Source organism: Peromyscus californicus, unplaced genomic scaffold (assembly GCF_007827085.1).
Source record: "Peromyscus californicus insignis strain IS unplaced genomic scaffold, ASM782708v3 Scaffold_9__1_contigs__length_137607984, whole genome shotgun sequence".
NCBI classification, from domain to species: Eukaryota; Metazoa; Chordata; class Mammalia; order Rodentia; family Cricetidae; genus Peromyscus; species Peromyscus californicus.
The window spans coordinates 60,343,485-60,369,634 of record NW_026294617.1 but is presented as its reverse complement, the minus strand read 5'-3'; the positions used below and the strand labels follow the sequence as shown (position 1 = coordinate 60,369,634).

Genomic DNA, 26,150 nt, shown 5'->3' with positions numbered 1-26,150 from the left:
TTCAAATGTTTAAGAACTAAGCAGCATTAAGAACTTAATTTTGGACTCATAACTGGAAAGTTTTAAGGTCCTTTTTAAAATGATTAAAAAGGGTAGATACTTTTTTTCTTCCAATTTTACATGGACAGCTATTTATCTCAACATCTTTCTTCTTGTTAAATTGTTTAGAAAGAAGAAGTAAGCAAGATGACATGATACAGCAGAATAGGTATCTGGGTTGAGTGAATAATGCTCACTGATAGCTTTACATGAACCAGTGTTTATGTAGAGCTTCTGATCCCCACACACATTTCTATATTAATTAAGTGCTTCATGTACTGATGGAGAAATCTCTGTGCCATTTCATATGAGAAGGAAAAGACCTCAGCTTGCTTTATTTCATAATTACATTGTAGGGCCAAGAGAACAGCAGTGTGGAGTTGGGTTGCAAAAGAAGAGGTTAGTCACATCTTCCTAGCTAGAACACACATTTTTAGTGGTATGTAATTTAAAAAGCATTGCCCACTTGGTGAAGCAGGCAGTGAGTCAGTCTCATGACTTTAAAAGTCTCGAATGAAGTGTGAAAACATCTGTCAATAGAAATCTTACAAGATTATCAGCTGTGAGGAATGAGGAAATTAAGTAGCTGATCTTGAGAGAGTCTGTGGCTACCCCTGAAAAATAATCTAAGAGAGTCGGTTCCTGAGCAAGGTGCAACAGTCTCTTCAAATTTGGGGTAAGATCAGACCTCAGCTTGTGAATGACTGATGCGATATCAACTGACAGAATGTAGCAAATCTGATAGAGTACTACTTGGGAAGTTGAGCTTTTAAAAAGAAGTAATTTGTGTCAGGTTACACAGCTTCCAAAATATTAATACTAAGAGTTTTAATAATGTAGAGTCTATACTGAGTGAACATTACTTGTCACACAGAATAAATGAGTTTGAAAGTTAAGTTTGTTAAAAAAAATCCATTATCTTTAATTTTATATATTATCTCTATATTCTTTGACATTGTGAAATGCCAATAAACTCTAGGCTTAAATTTATCACTTGATGGAATCTACTTACACATTTATAAGTGAATTTATATGTAAATTTTCTTATAGTATCTGTCAAAGACCAGACAATGCCAAATACATTAACACTCAAAGTTTTCAGTGTGGAAATTTCATTATTTAATAAAATATCTTAATGCATAGAGTAAAGGAGACTCCCAAGGATGGCTATATAATAAAATGGGGAGAGCATGACCCTTATTCTTGGACATGTTTTTAAGGTGACGGGAGGCACATGTCTGATAACTGGAAGGTAGAAAAGACAATGGAGTAGTTACAAAATATATTTCCAAGCAGCTTATAGCTGTTGAGTTGATGAGGTGGCCAGTTGTATGTGCTCTGCCTTTATTGGTGATGAGAAGCTGACAAGGTACTTGAGTTACAACTTGGGGGGATTGAATTTGCCCAGAGTGAACAGCAGTCACGGGTGCTTTATGATGGATTCTAGGGTTTTATGACTGAAAGTTTTTTGTAAGTGATGGGGGATCTATGCCACCCCTTGATAAATTCATGTTTATCTCTACCTTTTTCTATAAAAGCAGACACAAGGAGCTTTGGTTAATCTCCCCCAGATTGATTTGAGTTCACTCTATTATGTACTGTCTATTAAGATAAAGTATTTTTAATTTTCATTATAAACGACATTAGAAAGATTGTCAGGCATTTGTTTAGCGACTAAGTTTAAAACTCATGGTTTTACTGCTTCAGCTTTTACAGACCTAAGATTACAGAATAGTGGCACCTCACTCAGGGTGCCATGAATTTTTAACCCCTTTCACAATGAATACTACATAAAAAAGTTTTATTGTTTTATCTGATATTCTTATCACCCTTCAATTCTTTAGAATAAAATAATAACCATCATCAGTTTTTCGTGTATATGCAGTTCATATATATATATATATATATATATATATATATATATATATATATATATCCATTAACATTGTTAATTGTTTGTTCAGAGAAGGATAAAAATGAGTTCTATGTATCATGGTTAGTTAATGTATTTTGTTAGAATTGTTATTATGTGATCTACTTCCCATTCTAGATTTTGATAATCTGAACACCTTGGGGCTCGTTATAAACTCATATATTCCCTGTAAATGTATAACCTGAGAAGATTCCGTTTTGCATATCAGTTCAACTGTGCATTAAGTGGCACAGAACAGTTGACAGTTGTTGCTTTGACTCACTCACTTCATTGGAAGTTACACAACGTTGATTCTAAACTCATGTTTGTTCATTGTATATTAGCTGGATTTTGTCTAAAGGAAAAAAGAAACCTTGATTTTTTATCTTCACCTTGAGTATATTCCACACAGGAAAAGCCTCTGCAACCCCACGGTTCTTGCCCATTTTGTTTTCAAAATAGTTAATTGGTTGTAACCCATTTAAAGAAAATAAATATTTTAATACTTATTTTAATTATGATTTCATGCATTTAAATCAAATAAAAGTTAGGTCCTTGAGTCTATTGCCATTATGATTTTGACTGATGCTGCATTTTCCTCCTCTTTACTGAAAGAGCTACAAATGGCATCTTCAGCCTTTGGCATATAGCTTCTTTGGGGAATTTACTTATTTGTCAATATCAAAAGATATCCTAAATCACTTTGTCTACTTATGACTAACACTAAATCCATGTGATTGTCAATGACTTTTTATAGCTTGAAATGCTGATGGACAAAACAGATAGCTGCTCCCTTCCTGGCCATTGTAAATTCAGTATTTGAACTTAGATTATAAATAAATGTGCTCACATCAGGTGAATAATACACCATATAGATAAAAACAGATCAGTGTACTTTTAGAATTATACAGATCATTCTGGAATGAAGAAGATAATATACTGAGTCTGAATTCTTTATGGGGCCTTGAGATCATGTTTCCATGAAGTTATTCTTCTACATGATGAACTTGGCTTTAGTGAGAACAGCTGATATTAAATTATATGGAAGAAAAGGACATCTACTATTTTTGAAGTACTAAACTCTAGATTTAGCTCTTCAAGAAATAATCACTCTGTCTACTTATGACTAACACTAAATCCATGTGATTGTCAATGACTTTTTATAGCTTGAAATAATCCCAACCCCGGTTGTTGATCCTAAAGTTCTAAACATGCTACAGTTTATGTATAATTAAATACCACAATGAAGCAATACCACACGCTAGCAAAAATTACTAACAAATAGAAAAATAGCCTTATATTTAGGAAATGAGATAAATCTGTATAGATAAATAGCTGCCACCATCTGGTTAATAGATGAACAATTTAATATCCACAAGAGCAATTCCAAAAACAAAAATATAACAGAAGGCTGCAGAAGGAAAAAAAAAGCCCTCATTCTGCTGCTGACTGAAGAACAAGGGTTGCATGGCAGTCTTTTAGCTATCACTGACTGTGGTATTCAGCTGCTCAGGGAGTCCATGTGGACTAAACCCCATCAAGGTTACTCGTACAAAATGGTGGACTATCACATACAGCTAAAACTATTTTACCTTCTGTAAAGTGGGATATGGGATTTTTTTCATTTTAGTTAATTTAGAGATATTGTAGATCTTGTACGTTAGCATGTTACAAGAAGCACATCTCGGAGTTATAAAGAATGTGATCCAAATTTCCTTTGGCAGTTTGTTTTTGCCTTTTTAATCTCACACAGACATAGCAGATATTGATAAAAAAATCATAGCTTCTGTCAGAATTCAGCCTCCCTGTAGCTGCAGAAATACATCAAGCTTAACAATGTGGATCTGGCCATTTCCCATTCTGGTTCTGAGATTCTCCAGTATCCTCATCAGTCATCCTTGCCCATTGTCTTCCCAGGCTTATCAACACTGCAAGCTGTACTGGATTCTGCTGCTGAGAAGAAATGGCAGGTGACTGCTATCAATGTGGGGAACATTAACAATGACAAGAAAGATGAGACCTACAGATCACTCTTTCAAGATCTGGAGTTAAAAAAAGAACGGCGTGTAATCCTTGACTGTGAAAGGGATAAAGTGAATGACATTGTGGACCAGGTTTGTTCCTCTATATTTCTGCCAAATATAGACTATGCATGCAGCATCAGCACTGGCAAGGATCATCCTGCAAGATGCTTGAACAGCAGTTTTCAGTTTATAGTTCATGTACAATGCAGCAAAGATCATCAATTGAATTATCCCTAGCTTCACAAAGCAATGGCAGATGGCTGTCAATAATGCTGATAGATTGATTTTTATCATTGTATAACTTCAATGTATAATATCAAATATTTGTATTTTACATAAGCTTTGTTTTAAACCTTCATTCTTTTCCTAGTAGGAAACTTTAGATTTAATTAAGTCAAAGCAAATCTGATGTCCTAATGCAAAAGTGAATTGGTTTGAGGTTTATACATGATTGTTTCAATACAATGTACAAAGCCTATGTTATTTTATACCTATGTGTCTTAGTCACTATTCATTTCTATGAAGAGACACTGTGCCTGTGTCAACTCTTCCAAGAGAATGCATTTAATTAGGGACTTACTTACAGTTTCAGAGGAGTAGTCCATTATAATCATGCCAGGGAACATGGTAGCAGGCATGGCAGGCATGGTACTGGAGAGCTTCATCCTGATCTGAAGGCACAGAGAGTGAGGTAGGGTCTGTCATGGGCTTTTGAAACCTCAAAGCCCACCTCCAGTGACACACTTCCTCCAACAAAGTCATACTTCCTAGTCATTCTAATCCTATCAAATAGTTCCACTCCCTGGTGACTAAGCATTAAAATATATGGACCTATGGAGGTTATTCTTATTTAGACCAGCACACTATGTCTACATCTCTAGAAAGAGGAGGCATTTTTTGTAAGAAGCATATTTTGGTTTTGCATATATATTAGAAAATTTGTGTCCACTTAAAATCTTAATCTATGAAATTAAAATATGAAGGAAATACAATCAGACCATGTTCACAATGTGGGAAGCCAACAGTATTCATTTGGATGTTAGAAAAAAAATAATTGTATCAGACACAAGAATGCTTTTGTCCGTTCTTGTCATACTGCCTTGCTTTAGATAAGACCTTTCAGGATGGGGCAACCATGAAGCTGTAACATAAGAATACAGTAAGAAACCAGATCCTCAGTGCTTTAAGGCAGAGAAACTGACCAAGCGTGCTTCACAATTTGCTTAGTAAGGCATCCTTAACTAATCCTACTTGATGTGTATGTGTGTCTGTGTGTGTGTGTGTCTCTGTGTGTGTGTGTGTGTGTGTGTGTGTGTGTGTGTGACAGAGAGAGAGAGAGAGAGAGAGAGAGAGAGAGAGAGAGAGAGAGAGAGAGGAAGAGAGACTGCAGCTGCTTCTTCCTTGAAAGTACATTAGATTAGAAAGAAATATACAGTTGTGTATGCATTTATGCTCCCAGCCTTTGAGATAAAAACTGAAATTCACTAAATATTCAAGACATTAATTCTATAAACAAGTGTTTAGAAGCCTTAATTGATATATAATATAGACCTTAAGGAATAAAAAATGGAGTGTCTTAATGACTTAATAACTAAATCAAATTATTGTGAACTGTAAAAGAATCAGTTGTATGCAAGAGAGGAGAATAACTGCAATTTAAAAATCTTGATTCTCATCTCCGGAGATGAAGTTAAGATTGCTGTTAGAATAGGCCACTTGTTGGAATGCTCACTTCAAAATCACAGTTAATTTCATGGGAGGTTTTCAGTAAAGCTGAATTTTAATAATATACACTAGTCTGGTTTAAAAATTTAAATATTCCTGCTTCTTTGTAATAAACACAAATGAAAACCTTTATACAACTGTGTCTTTCAAAAACGTGAACAGGGAAATTGCACAACACACTGGGACCATAAAAAGCAACATTTGAAGCAAAACCTGTAATTTCAGTTATGCAAGTCTCCATGCAGTACCTCACTTAAAAAGCATTGCTTAACATTTATATGTCATAAATACATGTCTATAAATACATTAAATGAGTGCATAAATGGATGGCATGTCAATTAATCAGCATTTATTATCTAAGTGAAGGATACAAAGAATGGCAAGAAAGGCTGCTGTTTGAACCTCAAGGGCTTACTATATGGGAAGAAAATGAGTACAGATAAGATACTAAGAACTATAATATAGAAAGTTGTGTTATTCAGCTTTCTGTTACTCTAACAAATAATAGGGTAAAACAAATTCTAGAGAAGTACTGTTGATCTGGGCTCATTATGTTGGAAATTTTCATCCATAGCTAGTTGCCGGTAATTTTCCATCTAGGTGGACAATTACATATAATGACAGATGTATGTACTGGAGCAAACAGTTCACTTCAGTGTGGCCGGAAAGCAAACAAGAGGTGGGAAGAGATCAGGGTCTCTCTATCCCCTCCAGAAGACTCCTCTAACGTTCTAAATTTCTTACACTATATCCTTTCTCATGAAGCTTGTACCACCTTCTAATAGCCCCAAACTGAGGACCAAACCTTTAACACATGGGATATGGATGGGTCATATAAAATCTAAACTATGGAAGTGATCTGCAATGGATGGATGAGGATCTACCCATTTTTTTGAGACAGGGTTTCTCTGTGTAGTTTTGTTGCCTGGCCTGGATCTTGCTCTATAGACCAGGCTGGGCTTGAACTTATAGAGATCCACCTGGCTCTGCCTCCCAAGTACTAGGATTAAAGGAGTGCACCACCACCACCCAGCTGGATCTATCCATCTCTTGAGAGGAGTGATTTATGCAAAGTATACCCAAAAGGTAATATTTGGCTAGCTTTGAGCCATTTACTAATTTTTTTGAATAAATATTCCAGGTCTCTATAGTTTTCTGTACAGACACCAAAATATGTCTAAAGAAGCATCATTAAATAAAACATGGTAAGACCCATCAAAGAAAGAAGTTAATGCTGTAGTTACATAATCATAACATGGATGATCCATGACTGAAAAGAACAAATTGTTCTGGAAGGGGATTATGGAAAGTAATAATTTAGATTAAGTTAGCAGCGTTTACCAAGTACAAGGTGTCGACAAGGCACATTCTAACAAAAAAAGGACACTCTATTGTTAATTCACTCAATTGGTATTTGCAAGAGAATGGAGATCAGACAAAACTCCTATATTCACGGCATCTGGAAATTAGCAGCAGAATTAACCTGTATTAGATTTGGACAACATTATCTGATAAAACCCAAAAGACACTTATTTCTAGCTGTGATCAGATGAGAGAAGTGTGCAGCCATCAAAACACTTAGAAATTAGCATTAATTCTCTGTTGAATAATACTAGTTGCTATTGTAAAGCAAAATTATAATGGCTACTATGGCCAGCACGAACATCTATAAAGACTGTAACCTAGTGAATTTCATATCCCTTCTTTTTCTCAGTAAACAGAAAGAAGGACAACTGCTTTCATTTGTACTGTTCATCTTAAGTCTCAGATGGAAAACAGGGTCATTAGCACTGTAGCTTGCTCAATAGGCAGAATCAACAGATGTTCTTAAAGTATTTATGGACACAATGCATGTTGATTAAGCTGAGATGAATTAGAATATTTTTCACTTAAAAGGAATCTTTTGTTCAAGCTTCTGCCTTCAATGTGGAGGACCTGTTTTCTTGGAAAAGGCAATTTAGTTGTGTGGTGTACAAATGGGTAAGAAGGCTATATAACCCTGAATTCTTTTCAAACAGCTGTCACACAATATCAGCATGGTGCTCTGTAAAATCTTTTCTGGAAGTTGTGTCCTTGCTCTTGCACCAAATGTGTGTTGATGCAAGCACCTGACATTGTCTTGGGTGATGGACAATCATGGAAGTCTTCAGCCAGGAGGTGACCATTAGGCTGAAATTGGTTACATCTTGCACGTTAATAATACATGGATGTGGTAACATGGAGAAATTTCCAAGTGAGGAGACAAAGGCCTGAGGAGTTTTAAAGAAGTGTGCTATTGTGCAAAACAGTTAAGAAAACCCATGTGGTCTGAGTGCAGAGGGTGGAAAGGGTAAACCTGGAGAAGCTTGCAGGTTCACTGTTAGTGTTAGTCATTTGTTTAATGATAAGGGGAGCCAGAGAATCAGGAAAAGGAACTAATACTTTGCGTATTTCTTTTTAGCTTACAGTTTCATGTTTTTCATTGGCTTGATTATTTTCCTTAAAAATGGAAAGGATGATGGTACACACTTGGAATCCCAGCACTGTGGAGGCTCAGGCAGAGGGTCACTGAGAGTTTGAGTCCAGGTTGACCTGCATGCTGAGTTCAAGGAGGAACTGGAGTACACAGTGGAACCTTTTCTAAAATAACACAATACAAACTAAAGAAATTATTTTGAATATTAATGACACTAGTCTTACATGGCTCATCTTATAATTTTCAATTTTATGATACACTGGAGGGCCTTATGAATTTAGCAGAAGCTGTCTATTTGAACCCCCCCTCCCTACCCCGTGGTACCAAAAACCAGTTCAGTACTCTCTGGAGATGATAAGCAGTGGGCGTATGTCACTGCTTCCCCTCAAACATTCCAATCATGAAAGAAAGTAAACCATACTTCTCTGAACTTTGGATCGTGAGCTATGAAGGCTATTAGATTAAGAGAATTAAATGTTAATTAAATGAACAATTAAATTAATTGTTCACCTAAGTTATCTTCATTTTACAGTGGGTTTATCACTAGGTGCATCTCTGTACTATACTACATCAAGCCCATTCATCTGCACCTATTCTTTGTGTCAGTGATATAAGTCAGCAAAAGGAAATGTGACTCAGTAATGTCGAAAGGTTCTCTGACCATTGCTAGAGTAATCTCTCATTCCAAGATGTAAGCTTATCTTGCTTGACTCAGATTTATGAAGAGAAATTAGCTTCTTGGCTACTTTGTTGCCTAAGGCTATAGATATTCATTTGAACTAAGCTATAAGTGTATCAATAATAATAATAATAATAATAATAATAATAATAATAATATATTTGCTTATTAATGTCCCCTTATTTCATAAACTCAGTGTATGCCTATTGTATATAGATGTGCAGTTATGATATTTCAGATGTTTGTTTTAGGTGGTTGTTTATTAGGAAGACAAATATATATAATGATAGAAATAAATTTATGACTTGCTATGGATTGAATTTACTTGAATCTATATTTCCCTCCAAAATATATGGACATATTTTCACTATTGAATTAAAAAAATGAGTTATTTTGATTTAGTGGTTGACTTTTTAATAGATAACATTTACTAAGCACTAAAGTGAATTATTACCTTTCCTAAGAAACATTCTCTATATTTGCTAAAAATGTTTTATTAAACATGATGAGTGGAACATAAGACCCCAAATTCCATCTTTTGCTAATCAGATCATCATATCAGTAATTTTGTATTGTTGTTTTTCATATGTATTAAATATTTGTGTTTTTATCCTTGCTAGGTTATTACCATTGGAAAACATGTTAAAGGGTACCATTATATCATCGCAAATCTGGTAGGTGAATTAATTGGCATTATTTTACTACCTACTAAGTTTTTATTAAGATTTATATAGTTGTAATTCATGGATATGAGTATTTCATATGCATGTATGTCTGTGCACCATGTGCATACAATACCTGTAGATTGCAGATGAGGCCTTAGGGTTCCCTAGAACTGGAGTTACAGATAGTTGGGAGCCCTCATGTGGGTGCTGCAAACTTAACCCTGGTCATTTGGAGAATTAATCAGTGCTCCAAAATACAAAACCATCTCCCCAGTGTTGCTACATAATATTTTTAATTGAATATATTAATTTGGAATGATCATCATTCATATTTTTAAAATATAGTCCAACTATATTTTATAGATAATAAATGAAATATTTTATTTGGTTGCTTTAGGTTTACTTTTTAATCTACAACCTTAAATTAGTTCTATTTATTATGATGTGATATAAATATCTTCACAACAATATTTTCTCAAAAAATTATGTTGAAATTCTATACTAAGGGAAACCTTTAAAATATAAAGTTTAACTGTTTAATTATCCATTTTTCTGTCACTGCATTTTATAAACCTACTGCTTGAATTCTCACTTGAATTTTTAATATATAATATCTAAAATTGTTGAACATTTATGAGAAAGTTAAATCTAGAAATATGATATGTCAATAAAACTATCAATCATACATTGTAGATCATATAATAATAATATCTTGAAAAATATTTTATTTCTGATTTTCTACATAGTATATGAGTAATACAATGAAATGAAAACTGAGTTCTTGTAAGAGTTGATCATATTCTCATCAGGATTCTTATCAATTCAATATGTATTGAAAAACAGATTGGCTAATTATATTTCTTCTGGGTTTTTTATTTCTTACTTATAGACAATCTATTTAGATTACTGAACATTTGTTTTTATTTCTAAAGTGGGCTTTAAAATAGTAGTAAAACAATCTTTGTTTTTCCTCATGGTCTTTGAGTAGCTACAACCTTGTTTGTTGGAAAGGATCTCTGCACCACCTTATGCACCACCTCATGAAAAATATGGTGAAAAAAAGGAAAGAGGCAGCAAACGCAAGTTTATTCTAGGCCATGTGATAGACAGGACTCCACAAAGGCTTTGTATTTATGCAAATACAGGCTTCTTTTTAGGATTTATGGAGTATCAGCTTGTACTTCAGAAAACAGGCTGGTATGACAGAAAGACACAGACACACACACACACACACACACACACACACACACACACACACACACAAACAAAAACCCAGAACAAATGTTTCAAACAATAGTATTTTCAAGTCATTAGCAGTCAGTGACCTGAGTCTGGAGGAAGTTGGCTGTTCAAGATGAAATTTCTCTTTGGTGGCATGATTACTAGCTGCTGTGGCAGTCTTCTGGGCTTTTCTCTTAGTGTGTATCTAGGAGATTGGAAAGGACTCTGTGTAGGCACAAGAGTTAACAGGAAACAAAGATCTGCAATGAGTCTTTGCTGAGCTGTGTTCCAAACCCGGAACAGCCTGTACACTCAGTCCCTTATGTGAATTGTGCCATTTGGTGAACAGCACAGAGCCACAGTGAAAGCTGCGATCTTTTAAAATGTCCAGATGGAGAAGATTATATTGGAACATTGAGAAATAATGACAGAAGGTGTCTCTTCAATTTGAGAATTGATATGTAATACCATGAAAATGGAAAGAGTTGTTTAAGTGAGCAAGTCCATGCTCTTGTCATGATTCTATTTAGAAATCTACCTAAATTAATACTGAAGCTGAACTCGGGTCTGTTTTCCCTTTTCCAAACCCTTGATTTCCTCTCCTCACAAACTTTTGGTAACTCAGTGAAGAAGTCCCGATTCTAATGTAGTTTCTGAGAATTTAGACATTTCATGACATTGAAATGCTAATTTCCAGATGTCATGAAGATAGAGTTTTGTCTGATCTCCATTCTCTTGCAAATACTATTTGAGTAATAATTTAGATTAGGTTAGGGTGTTCTTCATGGAGTAGCATTCATCAAGTACAAGGTGTTGATAGGTCACATTCTATTGTTAAAGAATTAAAGAATTGTTTACAACCATCTCTTCTAACATGCATAAGAGACTGGCCAGAGGGAAAGTGTTAATTTTCTATTGAGAACTTGGAAGATGAAAACCCTTCAAAATCAGTTGTCACACTAGAAATTCAAAGAGTCCATTTAGCACCAATTATGTAGAAACAAAATTGTGGGGGTAACATGAAGTAATCACTCTTTGTCCAGGTAAAAAGTATAATAATTCATATTTTAAATACTAACAACAAATAAAAGATCCATGCTTAATTGAGGATATATTTAATCATTATGCATGGCAGAACAAATACATTTAAAATGCAAGTACATTTATAATTGCAACATTGAAATTTTGACTTCTATTTCTTTGATTAAAAAATTATGTTAAAATTCATGATAGCACATAATTTGAATTAATGAAAGTGTAACATGATTTGTAGGTTTCTGCTCATGAGTACAATACCTGTACTTGTCAGAAGGGGGCATCAAATAAGTTACTGGAGGATATGACCGGCCCAGTGTGGCTACTGGTAGGGAACCTGGGTTCTCTGCAAGAACAGGACAGATGCCCATAATCACCCAAATTTCTCTCCTGGGTTGTAACTATTTGATGAAATTCAATTATTGTATTAAATTTGTTTCTAATTTAATGTGAAATTGCATTTCTGTTAAACAATTAAGAACACCAATTGGGTGTTTGTTTCTTCCTCCTCATTTTAAAGCTATTTTATCAGGTGGGTGAATGATTGGTTTAATAGAGAATAGTTTGATCAATATTCTCCATATGTATGCACATGGCTGTGCTCCATGATAAACTCAATGAAGGAGACCCAGTCCTTATCCAACACATGGAAGCTGTCTCAGTATAAGAGAAAACTTCCTGTGAGCTTCTCATGAGATGATCTGTCAATAAACATGTTGAATAGGGGCCCACTATGATGCCTATATGATGTGAGGTGTGGTGAGGAGCATTGGCTGTTAAATATAAGAAACCTTTTACATAGGCATTTTCTCTCTCCTGTGTGTGTTTAACATTTAAAGACACAATGTGTAGAGAGGCACAGGAGAGGTTAACTTCCACAGGGATAACACAAATGTGTTTTGTATCTAGGGATTTACTGATGGAGACCTGTTGAAAATTCAGTTCGGAGGTGCAAATGTCTCTGGATTTCAGATCGTGGACTACGATGATTCCCTGGTGTCTAAGTTTATAGAAAGGTGGTCAACACTGGAAGAAAAAGAATACCCCGGAGCACACACAGCAACAATTAAGGTTTGCATTAAGGAAAAGAGAGTGCTTAGAAAATACGAGAGGGTATAGTGTACAGTCCAAAAGATGGTGAGCACACAGACTGATGAACACACTTTCAATATTTTGCTAGTTTACATAAGAAAAAATGGTGTGTTACTGTAGTGTTCTTCTGTCTGCATCTCCACAGTGTTTTCATTCATGTACTTATCTACGGGATTTTTTATAGTCTGTGGATTCTCAGCTAGGATCTTTGGGGACAAATTAAAGGACAGCTTGCACTCACAGTACCATGAGGGCAGACAATAGAAAGACCAATGTATGGGAGGGCACTGTAAGCCATGGAACACATGGCAGGCAAGAACATAAATTATATGTCTTGGGAAGCCTTGTCTGAGGAAACCATTTTTTTTTTTTTTTTTTTTTTTTTTTTTTTTTTTTGGTTTTTCGAGACAGGGTTTCTCTGTGTAGCTTTGCGCCTTTCCTGGAACTCGCTTTGGAGACCAGGCTGGCCTCAAACTCACAGAGATCCGCCTGGCTCTGCCTCCCGAGTGCTGGGATTAAAGGCGTGCGCCACCACCGCCCGGCTGAGGAAACCATTTTTAAACTTAAGAACCAAAGAACAAAAAACTCTGGCTGTCACTTACAATATTCTGTCTGCAAGTAAATCAAAGAAAGAATAATAGAGGTGGGCTTTTTATCAGTCATCTCACTTGTATACAGTTTAGACAATAAGCATATGGCCACACATAAAATGCATACATGTGGTATGTAAGTGTGTGGTATGTATAAAATAATTGAACATGAGTAACCTGGACAAGTCAGAAAGATGATAAAAACATGATTACTTTAATAATGGAAACATCAACGTGATGCCTACACAGTCAGGCAGAATCCTTGAAAGCTAACTGAAATAAGTGCCTTACCATGAAGTGTGTTGTCTTGCTTTGTTCAGCATGCATTTGGGAACTAAGTTCTTCCTCTGTATATTGTGTAGACACTCGTGCACATATTTACTACTAATTTAGGTATTTCTGCTAATGAGAGTACTTAACCCTTGTTGCTGATATAACTGAGAGTAGAATTAAGATTCAGACTCAGTTAAGACAGTATTATTAAACTGAGGGCAAATGGTTTAGAGCACACATAATGGTCTTTTTTTATGGAATTGGAAATGTGTTAAATTAAGGAGAAAAGGTGATATATATATATATAAACAAACATATTAGTGTCTGTGTAATATGGAAATATATATATATATATATATATATATATAAAGTTATCAGAGAACTAGTTGATCACACATAAAGTGGATAGATGACTATATATTTGTATCTAGTTATGAAATTTCCCTAAATAAACTATAGAAAGTTTGAAGTTCTATATTTGGTATATATGAATGGATCCTTTGAATTTCAGAGAACCATTTTCTAAAATGTTTAAAAACACTTTATTTTTTCTAAAAGGAAAGTGAGTTCTTGTTTGATGATCTTGACTTGAACATTTATGCTGTCTATTACGTGATCTTATGGGATATTGTAATGTAACACAGCTTCTGAGAATGACATTGGACACTTGGTATCACAGGGCATGTCTCTATCTGGTTTAATGGATATTTCACAGCTCATGCATCCCTTCATTGAACTTTAGGCTTCTGTCTTTTGATAAATGATACTGTTTAAGATGTATAATGGAGAGTGCATTCCTCCCACATCCTTAAATAGAATCCACTTTCTCTTCACATTCTTCTAGTACTCATTGTGGTGTCCCCATACTGCCTCTTTGAGAAACGTAGAAAATGAGATTTCATTTTGTCTCCTAGAATCCACATCATCATTTGCCTTCATATGTCATATATCAAGATTTGTGGGGAATGAGGAATCCAGAAATTTATTCTATTAAAATTTTGTTGAAACTTTGTCCCAGAATTCAATCTGTTGAGCTCACCCAATGTGCCTTTTCTTTGCTTCCTTACCTTCCACAATGTCTTCCTCTTGGCTGCTTCACCCAATTTTCAGAGAATTTATTACAGTTCATCATACTGGGATACTGCAAAGTAGGAAGGCTTGCAGGTTTAAAACAGACTTGGAATCTGCATTTGATTAGTTCAGGGTTCTCATCCGTGTAGCGCAATCATGGTTGTTATTTCCTAGCTGTTGTGAAGACTAAATACCATTCAGTAGATGTTATCACATTATGAGAACCATAGATCCTAATAAAGACTCATGGCTTTTCCTATCCTTTTCCAAAATGCAGGGAATTTCAGCCAGTTGCTAAAGTCTATTCCAAGTTGAACATGTTGCAATTTCTCTATTTTACCCCAGAGGTTTCACACAGATCACTGAAAGTCTTTAGGGAAAATTCATCTCTGGGCTGGAGTTCATTCTAATTCAGATATATGTTGCTCTGTACTAGAGGGCCAAGGAATGAATCACACAACAGAAATAAAAGAAGTATGAACTTTGACTTTGAGAACGCACAGTCCAAAATAAAACACAAATATATCAATGAGCAAATATAATAAAGGACAATGTGTGTCAGGTGAGCCATTTCCCTCCAACTAATTAGAACAGAGTATGGGAAGGAGGTCAAGAAAGCCATTTTGTATGGGGACACCAGGATACTCTTTACATGAAGTTAGAGCTGAAAGAAAAGAAAAGGAAGGGGATTTGGCAAGGAGTATCATGTGGAGACATAAAGTCATGCCCCAGCATGATAAATAGAAAACTGCAAAACTTATGCTATTGTAAGAAATAATTTGGAGCCTGGTCTCCAAAGCGAGTACCAGGAAAGGTGCAAGGCTACACAGAGAAACCCTGTCTTGAAAAAAACCAAAAAAAAAAAAAAAGAAATAATTTGGAACTTGTGAAATGAAACAGGCATGTTTTACTTGTAAGTGCTAAAGCTACTCATCTGTCCGTAGATCTAAGAGGCTATAATTACAAGAGAGGGCCCCATGATATCCACTGGAAATGAGCCTAAACTGAGTGGATTCCTGAAACCATAGAGCATATCAAGCTCTACAATAGTGTCTACTTAATCATTATTTTACCTTTGGTCAGTAGTTCTCTGTGCAGTTCAAACAAAGCTGTTAACTACAACCTGGGGTGGAGGTTAAATAATTACAGAACATTAGCATAGTATTAGATGCATAAAAGTAAATAAAGGTCTGTTTCTTTTCCCAACCCTTTCCTAAAATGAAGAAACTTCAATCTTTTGTTTTCCCTGTCCTCTCTCTTCCCTCCCTCCATTGTTCCCTCTACCCTACCCCCACAGGCACAGACACACTGCATTTGTCATATATATATATATATATATATATATATATATATATTGATTATAAAGTTCAATTTATATATTAGGCACAGTTAAAGATTAGCAACAGTCAATGACAAAACAGAGCCACAGCAATATACCGTAATGCATGTAATGTAAATGTGGTGCCATAATATCTTCCTGTGCCATGCTCATTCTTCCCTTATGTGATAATTTGGGATGATGATACAATGTCTCTGTGATGAAGTGAGGCAAGATAGATGATGCAGGCATTGCATCACTTTCCTCCTTTCCTTATTGAGTTGGGAATTTTTACTTTTTCCACACAAAAAAAGTTCTTTACAGGCTCACCAACCCATCAAAACTTGCATTCTTACTGTACTGTGGTGACACTGCTAAGTACAATGAAGCTGTCTTTAGAAGGATCTGAGCAAATTCTCTAGAGTGGACCTGGTATGGATATATGCATAATAGGAGGGTGCCATGTGCAGGGTGGATGGACTGAACAACAGGATGGCCTACGTGTCGTGCAGGACAGAGTGGGATGGAATGAGTTATATCCTGAGCATCAAAGCAGAATACAATTCAAAGATTATGAATATATATATATATATATACACACATATATATACTAACAAATAATATAAAACTCTACTTTTAGGGTATAGTTGAACACTGAAAGTTGTAACCATGAAGATAAAGATATTAATATAAGAAAACTAATATTTTTTATAATCCTTTTCTACTTTTATAAGTAGAAGTAAGAAGGAGCTCTGTATGTGTCTAAATAAAGACTGTATTTCAGTGTATTTTTTTTGCTTAAAGCAAGGGAGGCAAACATCTATAATGAAATTACTGTCTAGTGAGGTAATTCTCTTTCATGCTGTTTTGGAGGGCCTTGTTTGTTTTAACAGATACACTGTTGTTTAAAATCACATTTTAGGACTTTACAATAAAAATTGGAAAAATCTTAGGCAGTAAGAGCTGTTGGCATGAAACCTTATTTGATTCTAATTCACCAAATCAAATTCTTCTATGGCTAGGCTTTAGAAATTATATCAAGTTGTGGGAAGGAGAAATAAGTGGTTCAGAGTAAAAATTCATAAAACTTAATACAGATTCCACAGTTTCTTAATTAAAATATATTCAATTGGTACCTTCGAAATTTCATTTTAATATTTTACATATTTTAAGTAATGATCAAACAAATAGCAATTTTTTAATTTCTTCATGCTTATATAATTAAAAGTAAGTGGAGTCATAGCACTAAGTCATTAAATCTGATTCTCACTAACGTTCTAGTGACTTGTGACAACACTCATGTATTCATTCTTCTGATCAAAATATATTTATTGAATTTCTACTCTGTAGAAGGCATTTTTCTTTGTGAGATAAAACACAAAAATATTCACGGACTTTTATGTCAGAAGTCAATAATCACTTTGTAGCACTGGCAGAAATGGTCCTGTCATCATCTCAGACTTTCCTCTTTATTACCATTTATGAATTTTTGAGTTCCCATTGATGCCTGTGTCCTCTCCAGCCTCTGCAAACTCCTCTTTACATCGACTTTCCCATAACATTTCATGGCAAGTCCAACCACCATGTGCTCTTTAGACCAAACGTTTGGAAATATTAACACTACCCTTCCTCTCACAGCTATTATCCAACCTGGCAGGAAATCCATTGATTCTGTCTCAGTTCTCACCAAGCCTTGTCTTGTCCTCTGCAACCAACTCAAACCCAACCACCACCTACTCTCTGCCCTGTTATGATGCCATCTTGAGAACTGCTTCCCCTGTCTCATACCTTCAATTTTGTGTTCCCTTTAAAACGAATTCAAAGTGTGTCATGAGTCTTCTCCAAAAGCTTCAGTATCCTTTTGCTCTTGGCATAGACATCAAAGCTGTCTCCTTGACATAGGAATTGCTCATGTTCTTCACCTCACATGTGGCCTCAGTTCTTGGCAATGTCCCCTCACTAATTTCGCTTCACCTGTATTCAATGTATGAGTGCCTCTACATTGACTATTCCCTCTTCTAGAACATTCCTTCCTTATATGTCTGCAGAAGTAAGCCTCTTATGGTTCTTCAATCTTAATCAAATGACATCTCTTCATGGGAGCTGGGTATCAGTTCTTTAAACCATAGGCTTTACTCCATTCAAGGGAGGTGACATTGTAGCACTTCTATTTCAAGGTACTTTTTTTTCCTTTTGAAATTATTCTTGACCTCTACTGTCACATATTTATAATTAATTTATTCATGATGTTGTTAGTTTTATCTCCATGTTTGTAAGTCAATGTCAAGTTGTTGTTGGTTGATCCATCACAAACACATAAAGTTAAAAACTGAAGCATAGTGGCTTCGAATATCAGTTTCCTGCATGCACAAGTAGAGGAAGGTATCGCCGACAAGGATCTTGGAGGGATGGTTATGGAGTAGAAAGACTTCTTGGATGAAACAACAGAGTTTGACACCTGAAAGTGAATAAGCTACAAAGAGCAGGGGATCGAAGTCTATAAGTATTGGAAAAAGAACATGCAAAGTTTCCCACTTAAGGAAAATAGACAAATTTTCTATCAGTCTGAGGACTGAATAGAGATGTCAGAAGGACTGTGCAGAGTCAAAGAGTGCTGACCACACAGGTATGAGGCTCTGAGTCCCACCCTCAGCATGGTGAAAGTCTGTAACAATCAGAAGATGGGTGCTGATCAGCTGGACTCAGGGAGGTTACTGGATTCCCTGGTGACAAGGTGTTGCAGGGATCTTGGAGGAGAAAAGTATCACAAAGTTGTCTGGGCAGACGAGGATGGGGCCTGAATTGTGACTATGCCTCAGGGTGGGCAGAAACAGATGGATTCAATGCCTTGACATTTTTTCTTAATTTCTTTATAAAATAAATAACTGCAGAAGTCAAAACCTTTATATCTGATTTATTGATAAGTGCCGTTGAAAGCTATGTTCAGATTTTTTAAAAATGCAAGACCCTGAGAAGCATGTGCTTCTTTTATAGATGCTGATTCTAAATCACATAGTGTTTGCACAAGAGAGGCTCAAAGAAGACATTTGTAGAAAGAACAGTAATGATCTGGAAAAAATAAGCAAGAACTTTGCAATTATCAGGCTATCAAGAAAGAAAATACTGGATTATTGTTGCTATGGAATTTGCTTTAAGTCTCTTCTACAAGCAGAAGAGCCCTGAGCTTTTTGCTCTGGTGATAAACTGGGAAGTTGTAGAAACTTGACCTGACTTTGTATTTAAAAAGGACAATGGAAAATAGATCTTTCAAAAGGAGTCAGAGTTTAAATAGACTTGTTAGTATAACAAACATGAAAACTATTTTCATTTTTAGATACATTTTGTGACTTCAGTGTTTCTACCTTGCAAGACATGCCTATCCATGCTTCCTTTTCATATAGTAACATTTGCTCCACTCTGTGACTTTGAGGTCCTGATGGTATTAAGGAACTCAACTACCATCAGGGACTAACATTTGTGTGGCACTTTAAATAATGGCTTTCACATAAGAATCTCATTTTACTCAGGAGTTGACTTAACACATATTCTCAAACTTTCTTAATTGCTGCCCTAAGAGAATTATTGGACCTGTCTGAAAATAATCTTTCTTAGTCCAGTAATTAGCATTGTGCATTAAACAGTACCCTGAGAGCCTAATAAAATTAATTCTACTTTGTGAATATTTAAACTGACCACAGACACAGCGAAGACTCAGCGTTTACTACTGCAAATATTAAAATAATTCACAGCACCACAAAGGTTGGTGCATTTAAGCCTGTGTACTTGATAGTTAAAAAAAGACATATGTAAATTAATCTCATATATTTACAATACTGATGTTGCCAAAATTATATATCCTGAAAAAAGTATTTACAAATAAATATATATTTGCCATTTGAATGAATTATTCATATTTATGATTATAAAGAAGGACATCTGTGCTCAGCTGCATTCACTCAATTCTTCCTGCAAAGAACATGTGTAGGTCAGCAAGATTTCTTCGAAATATCAGCTGCAACAATTATACAAAAAACCACTTTGGGCCCTTAGTAAAATCTATATAAATTTTTTTTTAAATTTTTGCTGAATCTCTGCTCTCACCCATGGTCTGTCCATCATGTAAAAACTCCAGTGACTGGTGGGTAGACATCGTTGGTCACCAAATGTAGAAATTGAAGCCAGAGTAATCACTCTAGACAGTCTGTGCTTTTTCATAAGTTGTTAACTCTAAGGAACTGTGGACAAGGACAGTGAGAGAGTAGGAAGGTGACTGATTCAGCCATGAAATGAAAGCTCTGCCTCTGAGCAAGTCCTTGCTGTGGCTGAATCAAATCCAGACATTGCTTTAAACTGAACCTCTTTTTCTACTTGAGTTTGTGTAATTAGCTTTACAGAGGATTTGAATCTGTAAGTACACAATTCCAAGTCTCTGAATGCAAGACGCTTGCTCCTTAAGTAAGATTTTTGTATTGAAATTGACAATCTTTATATTTTAGGCATATAAATGTATATATATATATATATATATATGAATATATATATGCATTTAAATGTGTTCATTTGAAAATAACAGTCTTTCTTTTTCCACAGTCATTGAGATTATTTTTATTATTCATGGAAAATAATAAAAGATGCTAATTCCAGTTTCTTTCCACTGAGCTCTCACTGTCCTCTTGGGAATTGTGACTGGCTTGTGTGATTGCCAAAGAGGTGGAGTTTCATGAAGGTTTCATGCCTCTATGCACTGCAGTTCCAAAGGGCACATGTTCAAGATGCTTTACAGTAAATTAAAGATGACCTTATCACAGACAGCTCCTCCAGAGGGTGGACAGTTGGTGAATTTGAAATTAAGATAAGCGAATAATTTTAGGCTCACAGTGCACTTTCTCCCACTGTTCTTTTTCCTTGAGTCTCTATTTGATTCTCAGATATCTAAATTTTTCTTATACATTTATTTAACTGTCAAAGACCCCACTATTTTGATCCTGTTAATAATTATTTTGTAAAGCACAGAATCAGAATATTATATTGTGTAAAGGTATATACTAATTTGCTGGGAGGTGGTGGCATGCTCCTTTAATGCCAGTACTTGGGAGGCAGAGCCAGGGGGATCGCTGCGAATTCAAGACCAGCCTGGTCTACAGAGCGAGATCCAGGACAGGCACCAAAACTACACAGAAAAACCTTTTCTCAAAAAACTAAAAAAAAAAAAAGGCATATAATAATTTGGTTTAGTTAAATAACTCATGTTCTTGTAGGAATGACTATGAGAATTTTTACCAAGCAGTGAAACTCCAATCCTGAAGTACGTTATGCAAAACATTATTTTACAGAAAGTAAGGCATTGTTAAGGAACATTTCAATTGTCTGGCAGGGCTGAGCAGGTAGGAATTATCACTCAGCTGTCTCAGGCTACGCTGTTTATTGTGCTGGTGACCTACTTACTTCACTGATTCGATGACAGAATTCTGTTTTTGCAGAACAGATAGTGATTTTTAAAGCAAGTGAAAATACCCTTGCTTTACAGAAAGATTGATAGTAATCAAAATGGACTGCTGGTCAGCAACAACACTTTCAGCATATTTTACAATTTGCCAAGCCTTCATTTCCTATCCATCTCCTTACTCAACTCAGCATTTACCAAACGAAGCGGCAACTGTCACGGTGTGCCGGGGACTGACTGGCTTCTTCGGATTGGAGACTTTCTGTTTCTACATAGTGACAGTCCAGGCGAAACAGAAAGTCAGACCATCATCTCAGAGTTACAGTGCTGGCTTCAAATTCCTCCCTGGTAGCAAAATTTGGGGGCTCGGTGTAAAGACAATATTTTATGATCTGCAATCTTCACCTATAAAATCAGAATTAAACTATTCATAGCTTTAGGTATTTTAATAACTATCAGGTCACAATAAAATTATTTGTGGCTTTGGATCCTTTTCATAATGACCATATCACAAATGCTAAACAGAGAACAAGGGGAATGTGGACTCTCTTCCATCATCTTGCTGTTTAGTACCTGCCAACACAGTACAGACACTGTTTTTGTTTCTCTAAATCTTACAGTGGTCCTCAGCTTTCTTAACACTGTGATCCTTTAATATAGTTCTTTATGTTGTGGTGACCCCCCCCCCAAACATAAAACTGTTTCATTGCTATTTCATAACTGTTATTTTGATACTGTTGTGAATCATAATGCAAAAATATAAAGGGTATGAGATAGATGACCCCTGGGGTCGTGCCCCACATGTTGAGAATGTCTGCCTAAGAAGCATCCCATAGCAGCACTTTACTAACCACCCCAAGACAATGGTGGCAGGTCTGAGTCCAGGCCTGCTTTATGACATAGAATTTTTGTGCTTTCTAAACTCTACTCAAATAATTTCCAGTTTTATAACAAATTGAAAATGATGTAATTTATAGGACTTAAAAAACATTTTAGTAGTGAGTAAAGGTTATTATCTCTGTTTTAAATACCATTTTCTATGTTTTCAAGATGTAGAAAACATGTGCTAAGAAAACATGACACTATATGGTAATCTACAAAAGCTCAAATTGTATTCATGGAATCTTCCTTTAAGTTTGTTATGCACGAGATGAGATAAACACAAACTTTTTCCTCTCTGCCTACTTTTTTAGTGTTAGAAATGCCATCTTCTGGTATCAGTGATTACACTATTCCATTATTGGATGATTTGCTTAGTATTATTGGACATAACAAACATTTAAATGCACATTTTATTTTATCTTTGAAATATAAGTCTCAACAAATACACACTTAAAATGGAATAAAGCATGCATTTGGAAAACGGACCATGAAAATGATTCCCCAAATTTCTTGCGCTAGTGTGGTGAGGCTGGGCCTGTGGGAAGCACTAAGCTGAATGGCCCCCCACTGAAGAATAAATTTCTAACTGAGCTGAGAGAGTTCACAGAACATAAACATCAGGGCAGAGATGCCGCAGTTATTTTCAGAGAAGAAGATAGTTACACAGTCATCATGCTCTCTTCAAACTAATTTATATATACTTTAGTGAGCAGTGTAATCAAATGGAAATATTTCACTCTCCAGTCAAAATTGTGAACACACTTGTTTAGGAAAATAAATGGACCACAAATGCAGAACAGAAGCTAAAACGCCTTGCATCACATACTGCTGATTGTCTAGCAGCTCAGAATTGCATTTCTGACTGTGTGTTTTAATTTAAAAAGACAAACTGAACATGTGTTTCAGTTGGAATATTTGAGGAAGGTTCAGGGGACTTTTCACCCTGTGAGCATGCACAGCTGCAGTGGGGATGTGCAGCATGGATCAGATTGCTTTTAGTTCAGCTTAATTGTATTTCTAATGTATTTTGCCCACATTTATAGTCCTCTAAAACAGTTAGTGGGTGGCTTCATGGGTATCTCCCTGTAGTGAGAGCAAACTGACTTAATGAAGATCTTGGCTTTTAGCTATTATAATTTTAATATGAATCGTAATACTTTCTTAATATCCAACTTATTCAATTTAAGTTCCATTACTTATTCAGAGACCTAGGTATTAATGTTGAGTTAATTTGGCAATGAACTGAATAGTGTACAGAGAGAAAATTAATCAATGCTTTTCACTGGGGGATAATAAAAACAGACACACAGTGAGGCAGATAAAACTTACTATGACCTTTCTTATCAGCATCAGCAACTCTTCTCTTAAATCCACTTGATTTTCTGATAGGAATGTAATACAGTGTTCAAATGATTCATGAGTGCTTTAGAACACAGTGAAAACAATGAAATCAACTGCTTTTCCATCTGATTAGTTCTTCTTCCACTTTTAAAGGTGATAGACTTGTTACGTGCTTCTCATTGACGAGAATTTGAAAACTTAGTTGTAATACTCTACCTCTTCAGTTATTTTTTGAATCATGAGCATAATTTGTGCACATGTTAGGCAGATACTCTGCTACAGATACCCAGCCCTAAAACATTTTCTTGTTGTCAGAAATTTAAGTTTCTTCTAATCATTGAATAATGCAAACAATGCAACTTCAATTTTATTGTCTATAAAAGTTCTCTGTACAGCAAATTTTTGTAAGATAAGTTCCAGAAATTTTATTTTAGATTAAATAATATAATTCACTTTAATGACTCTGTATTTTGTCTAATGTTTTGCATGTATATTTATAGGTTAAGATTACAAGTTTGGCAAAAAAAAAATCTGTTGAGTTTGAAGTGTCTTAAGTAACTCAAATGCAGCCATCTGGGAGATATGTGCACACACACACACACACATACACACACACACACACACACACACACACACACACACACACACACACATCTACATTCAGGAAACTGTATAGAACGACATTCAGGAAGTATCTAATATATGCAATGCATTCCGGACAATGTTGATATGCATTACAGAGTGATCCAGATTTCTATCCAGAAGAGATTTATAAATTCCTCAGAAAATGCAGGAAGTGTGAAAACTCACATATGGCCTGAAGTGACACGATATCACAAGAGATATTTTGATGACTAACATTTGAGAAGAGATTTTAAAAAGTAAATTATAACTTAACATAATAAAAAAAAATGTTTGAAATTTTAGCATTTGGGAAACTGAAACAAGAGGATTGAAAGTTCGTGGTCAGCCTGGGATCTCTTCCTAACAACAACAACAAAAAGTAATAGTAACAACAAACCAAGGAAGGTTTACAGATAAAGCATGTCTGAATAGAGTTACAGAACTCAGTCACAATGTACTTCCCATGGCCTCACACCCATTTCCATTCCTCTCTGAAAGGGTATGGTCTATGTGAGACCTCTGGCCTACTCTTTTTCCTTCGTTCCTTCATTCGTTCCTTCCTTCCATCTTTCCTTCCTTTCTTCTTTCCTTCCTTCCTTCGTTCCCTCCTTTCTTCGCTTTTTCCTTCCTTCTGTCCTTCTTTATCCCTTCATCATTTCTTCTTGCCTTTTCAATATGCCAAACCCTATCGCAGTCTCTAAGAATCCAGTGGTAACAGCCAAGGTCTACCCTTCCCTGAAGTACCTATTCTGGTGGGGAGATTAGTTAAAGGAAACAAGTGAAGAATGTTCACATAGTCAGATGCTGGGAAATGCTATAAATAAGACAAACAGGAAGGTAGCTGGGAAGGCTATGTAGGAAGGCCAGCACTGCCGAAGCCGCATGTAAGAGCCTATGGGTGGCATTCACAGCCTTGGACCAATGAATAGCACTGAGTGAAAAGCAAAGAAGACTGATATGTGAAGACAGAATCAGAAGTTCCTCTCCAAGTATTCTCCTAAGAAGGAAATAGAAAAATGGGATGGCTTTTGAAGAAAACATCAGCACAAAGAATTTTCCTGCCTTCTCTCTCTTTTTTCCTCCCCTCCTCTCATCTCTTATTTCTTCTATTCCTCTCATTTCTTTCTTTAGTTGTGGTGGGAGATAATAAAGAAGTTGATTTTTTTTTTCAGAGACAGGGTTTCTCTGTGTAGCTTTGCGCCTTTCCTGGAACTTGCTTTGGAGACCAGGCTGGCCTCGAACTCATAGAGATCCTCCTGCCTCTGCCTCCTGAGTGCTGGGATTAAAGGCGTGTGCTACCACTGCCTGGCTAAGAAGTTGAATTTTTTACAGAGGCAATCCTGTAGAGAGAGCAAGAGAGAGTGTGCTGATTGAGGGACATTATATGTGTCATTCCAGAAACAAAAATGTTTAAGGAAACCGGAGGTGTACAAGTAAAACACTTCAGGAGGGGGGCCTTGGAGGAAGTGTGGCCACCTCTGTTCTGTCGTCAACTTAGGGGGGCAAATGTTTTGTGAGCTTTAGATATTTCACCAGGTGACAATAAAGAAACTACTATCTAGTGACCTCTTTCTCTCCACATTACAATGTAATTGGAATGAGTTTTAGAATGAGGAGCAGATGAAGGGTGCGGTATTTAAAAAATGACGTGATTCACGGTGGGAAGAGAAGCATGAAGTTACTGGAGAATAAGATTGCTCGAGTGTACTACATGCCATTTGGGACTTTAGTTAGGAATTTAGTGTCACCATATCAGTTGTT

General features: G+C 35.8%; 1 protein-coding gene across 7 annotated transcripts in view; it reads left to right on the top strand.

The window, feature by feature from the left end:
- The window catches only part of Gria2 (glutamate ionotropic receptor AMPA type subunit 2), a 133,342-nt gene that overhangs the window by 78,177 nt on the left and 29,015 nt on the right, over positions 1-26,150 (top strand). For all 7 annotated transcript variants that reach the window (XM_052731537.1, XM_052731539.1, XM_052731538.1 and 4 more), the window contains exons 4-6: positions 3,869-4,065; positions 9,455-9,508; positions 12,665-12,826. In XM_052731537.1, the coding sequence (XP_052587497.1) occupies positions 3,869-4,065; positions 9,455-9,508; positions 12,665-12,826 (413 nt within the window). The remainder of the gene's footprint in view (positions 1-3,868; positions 4,066-9,454; positions 9,509-12,664; positions 12,827-26,150) is intronic.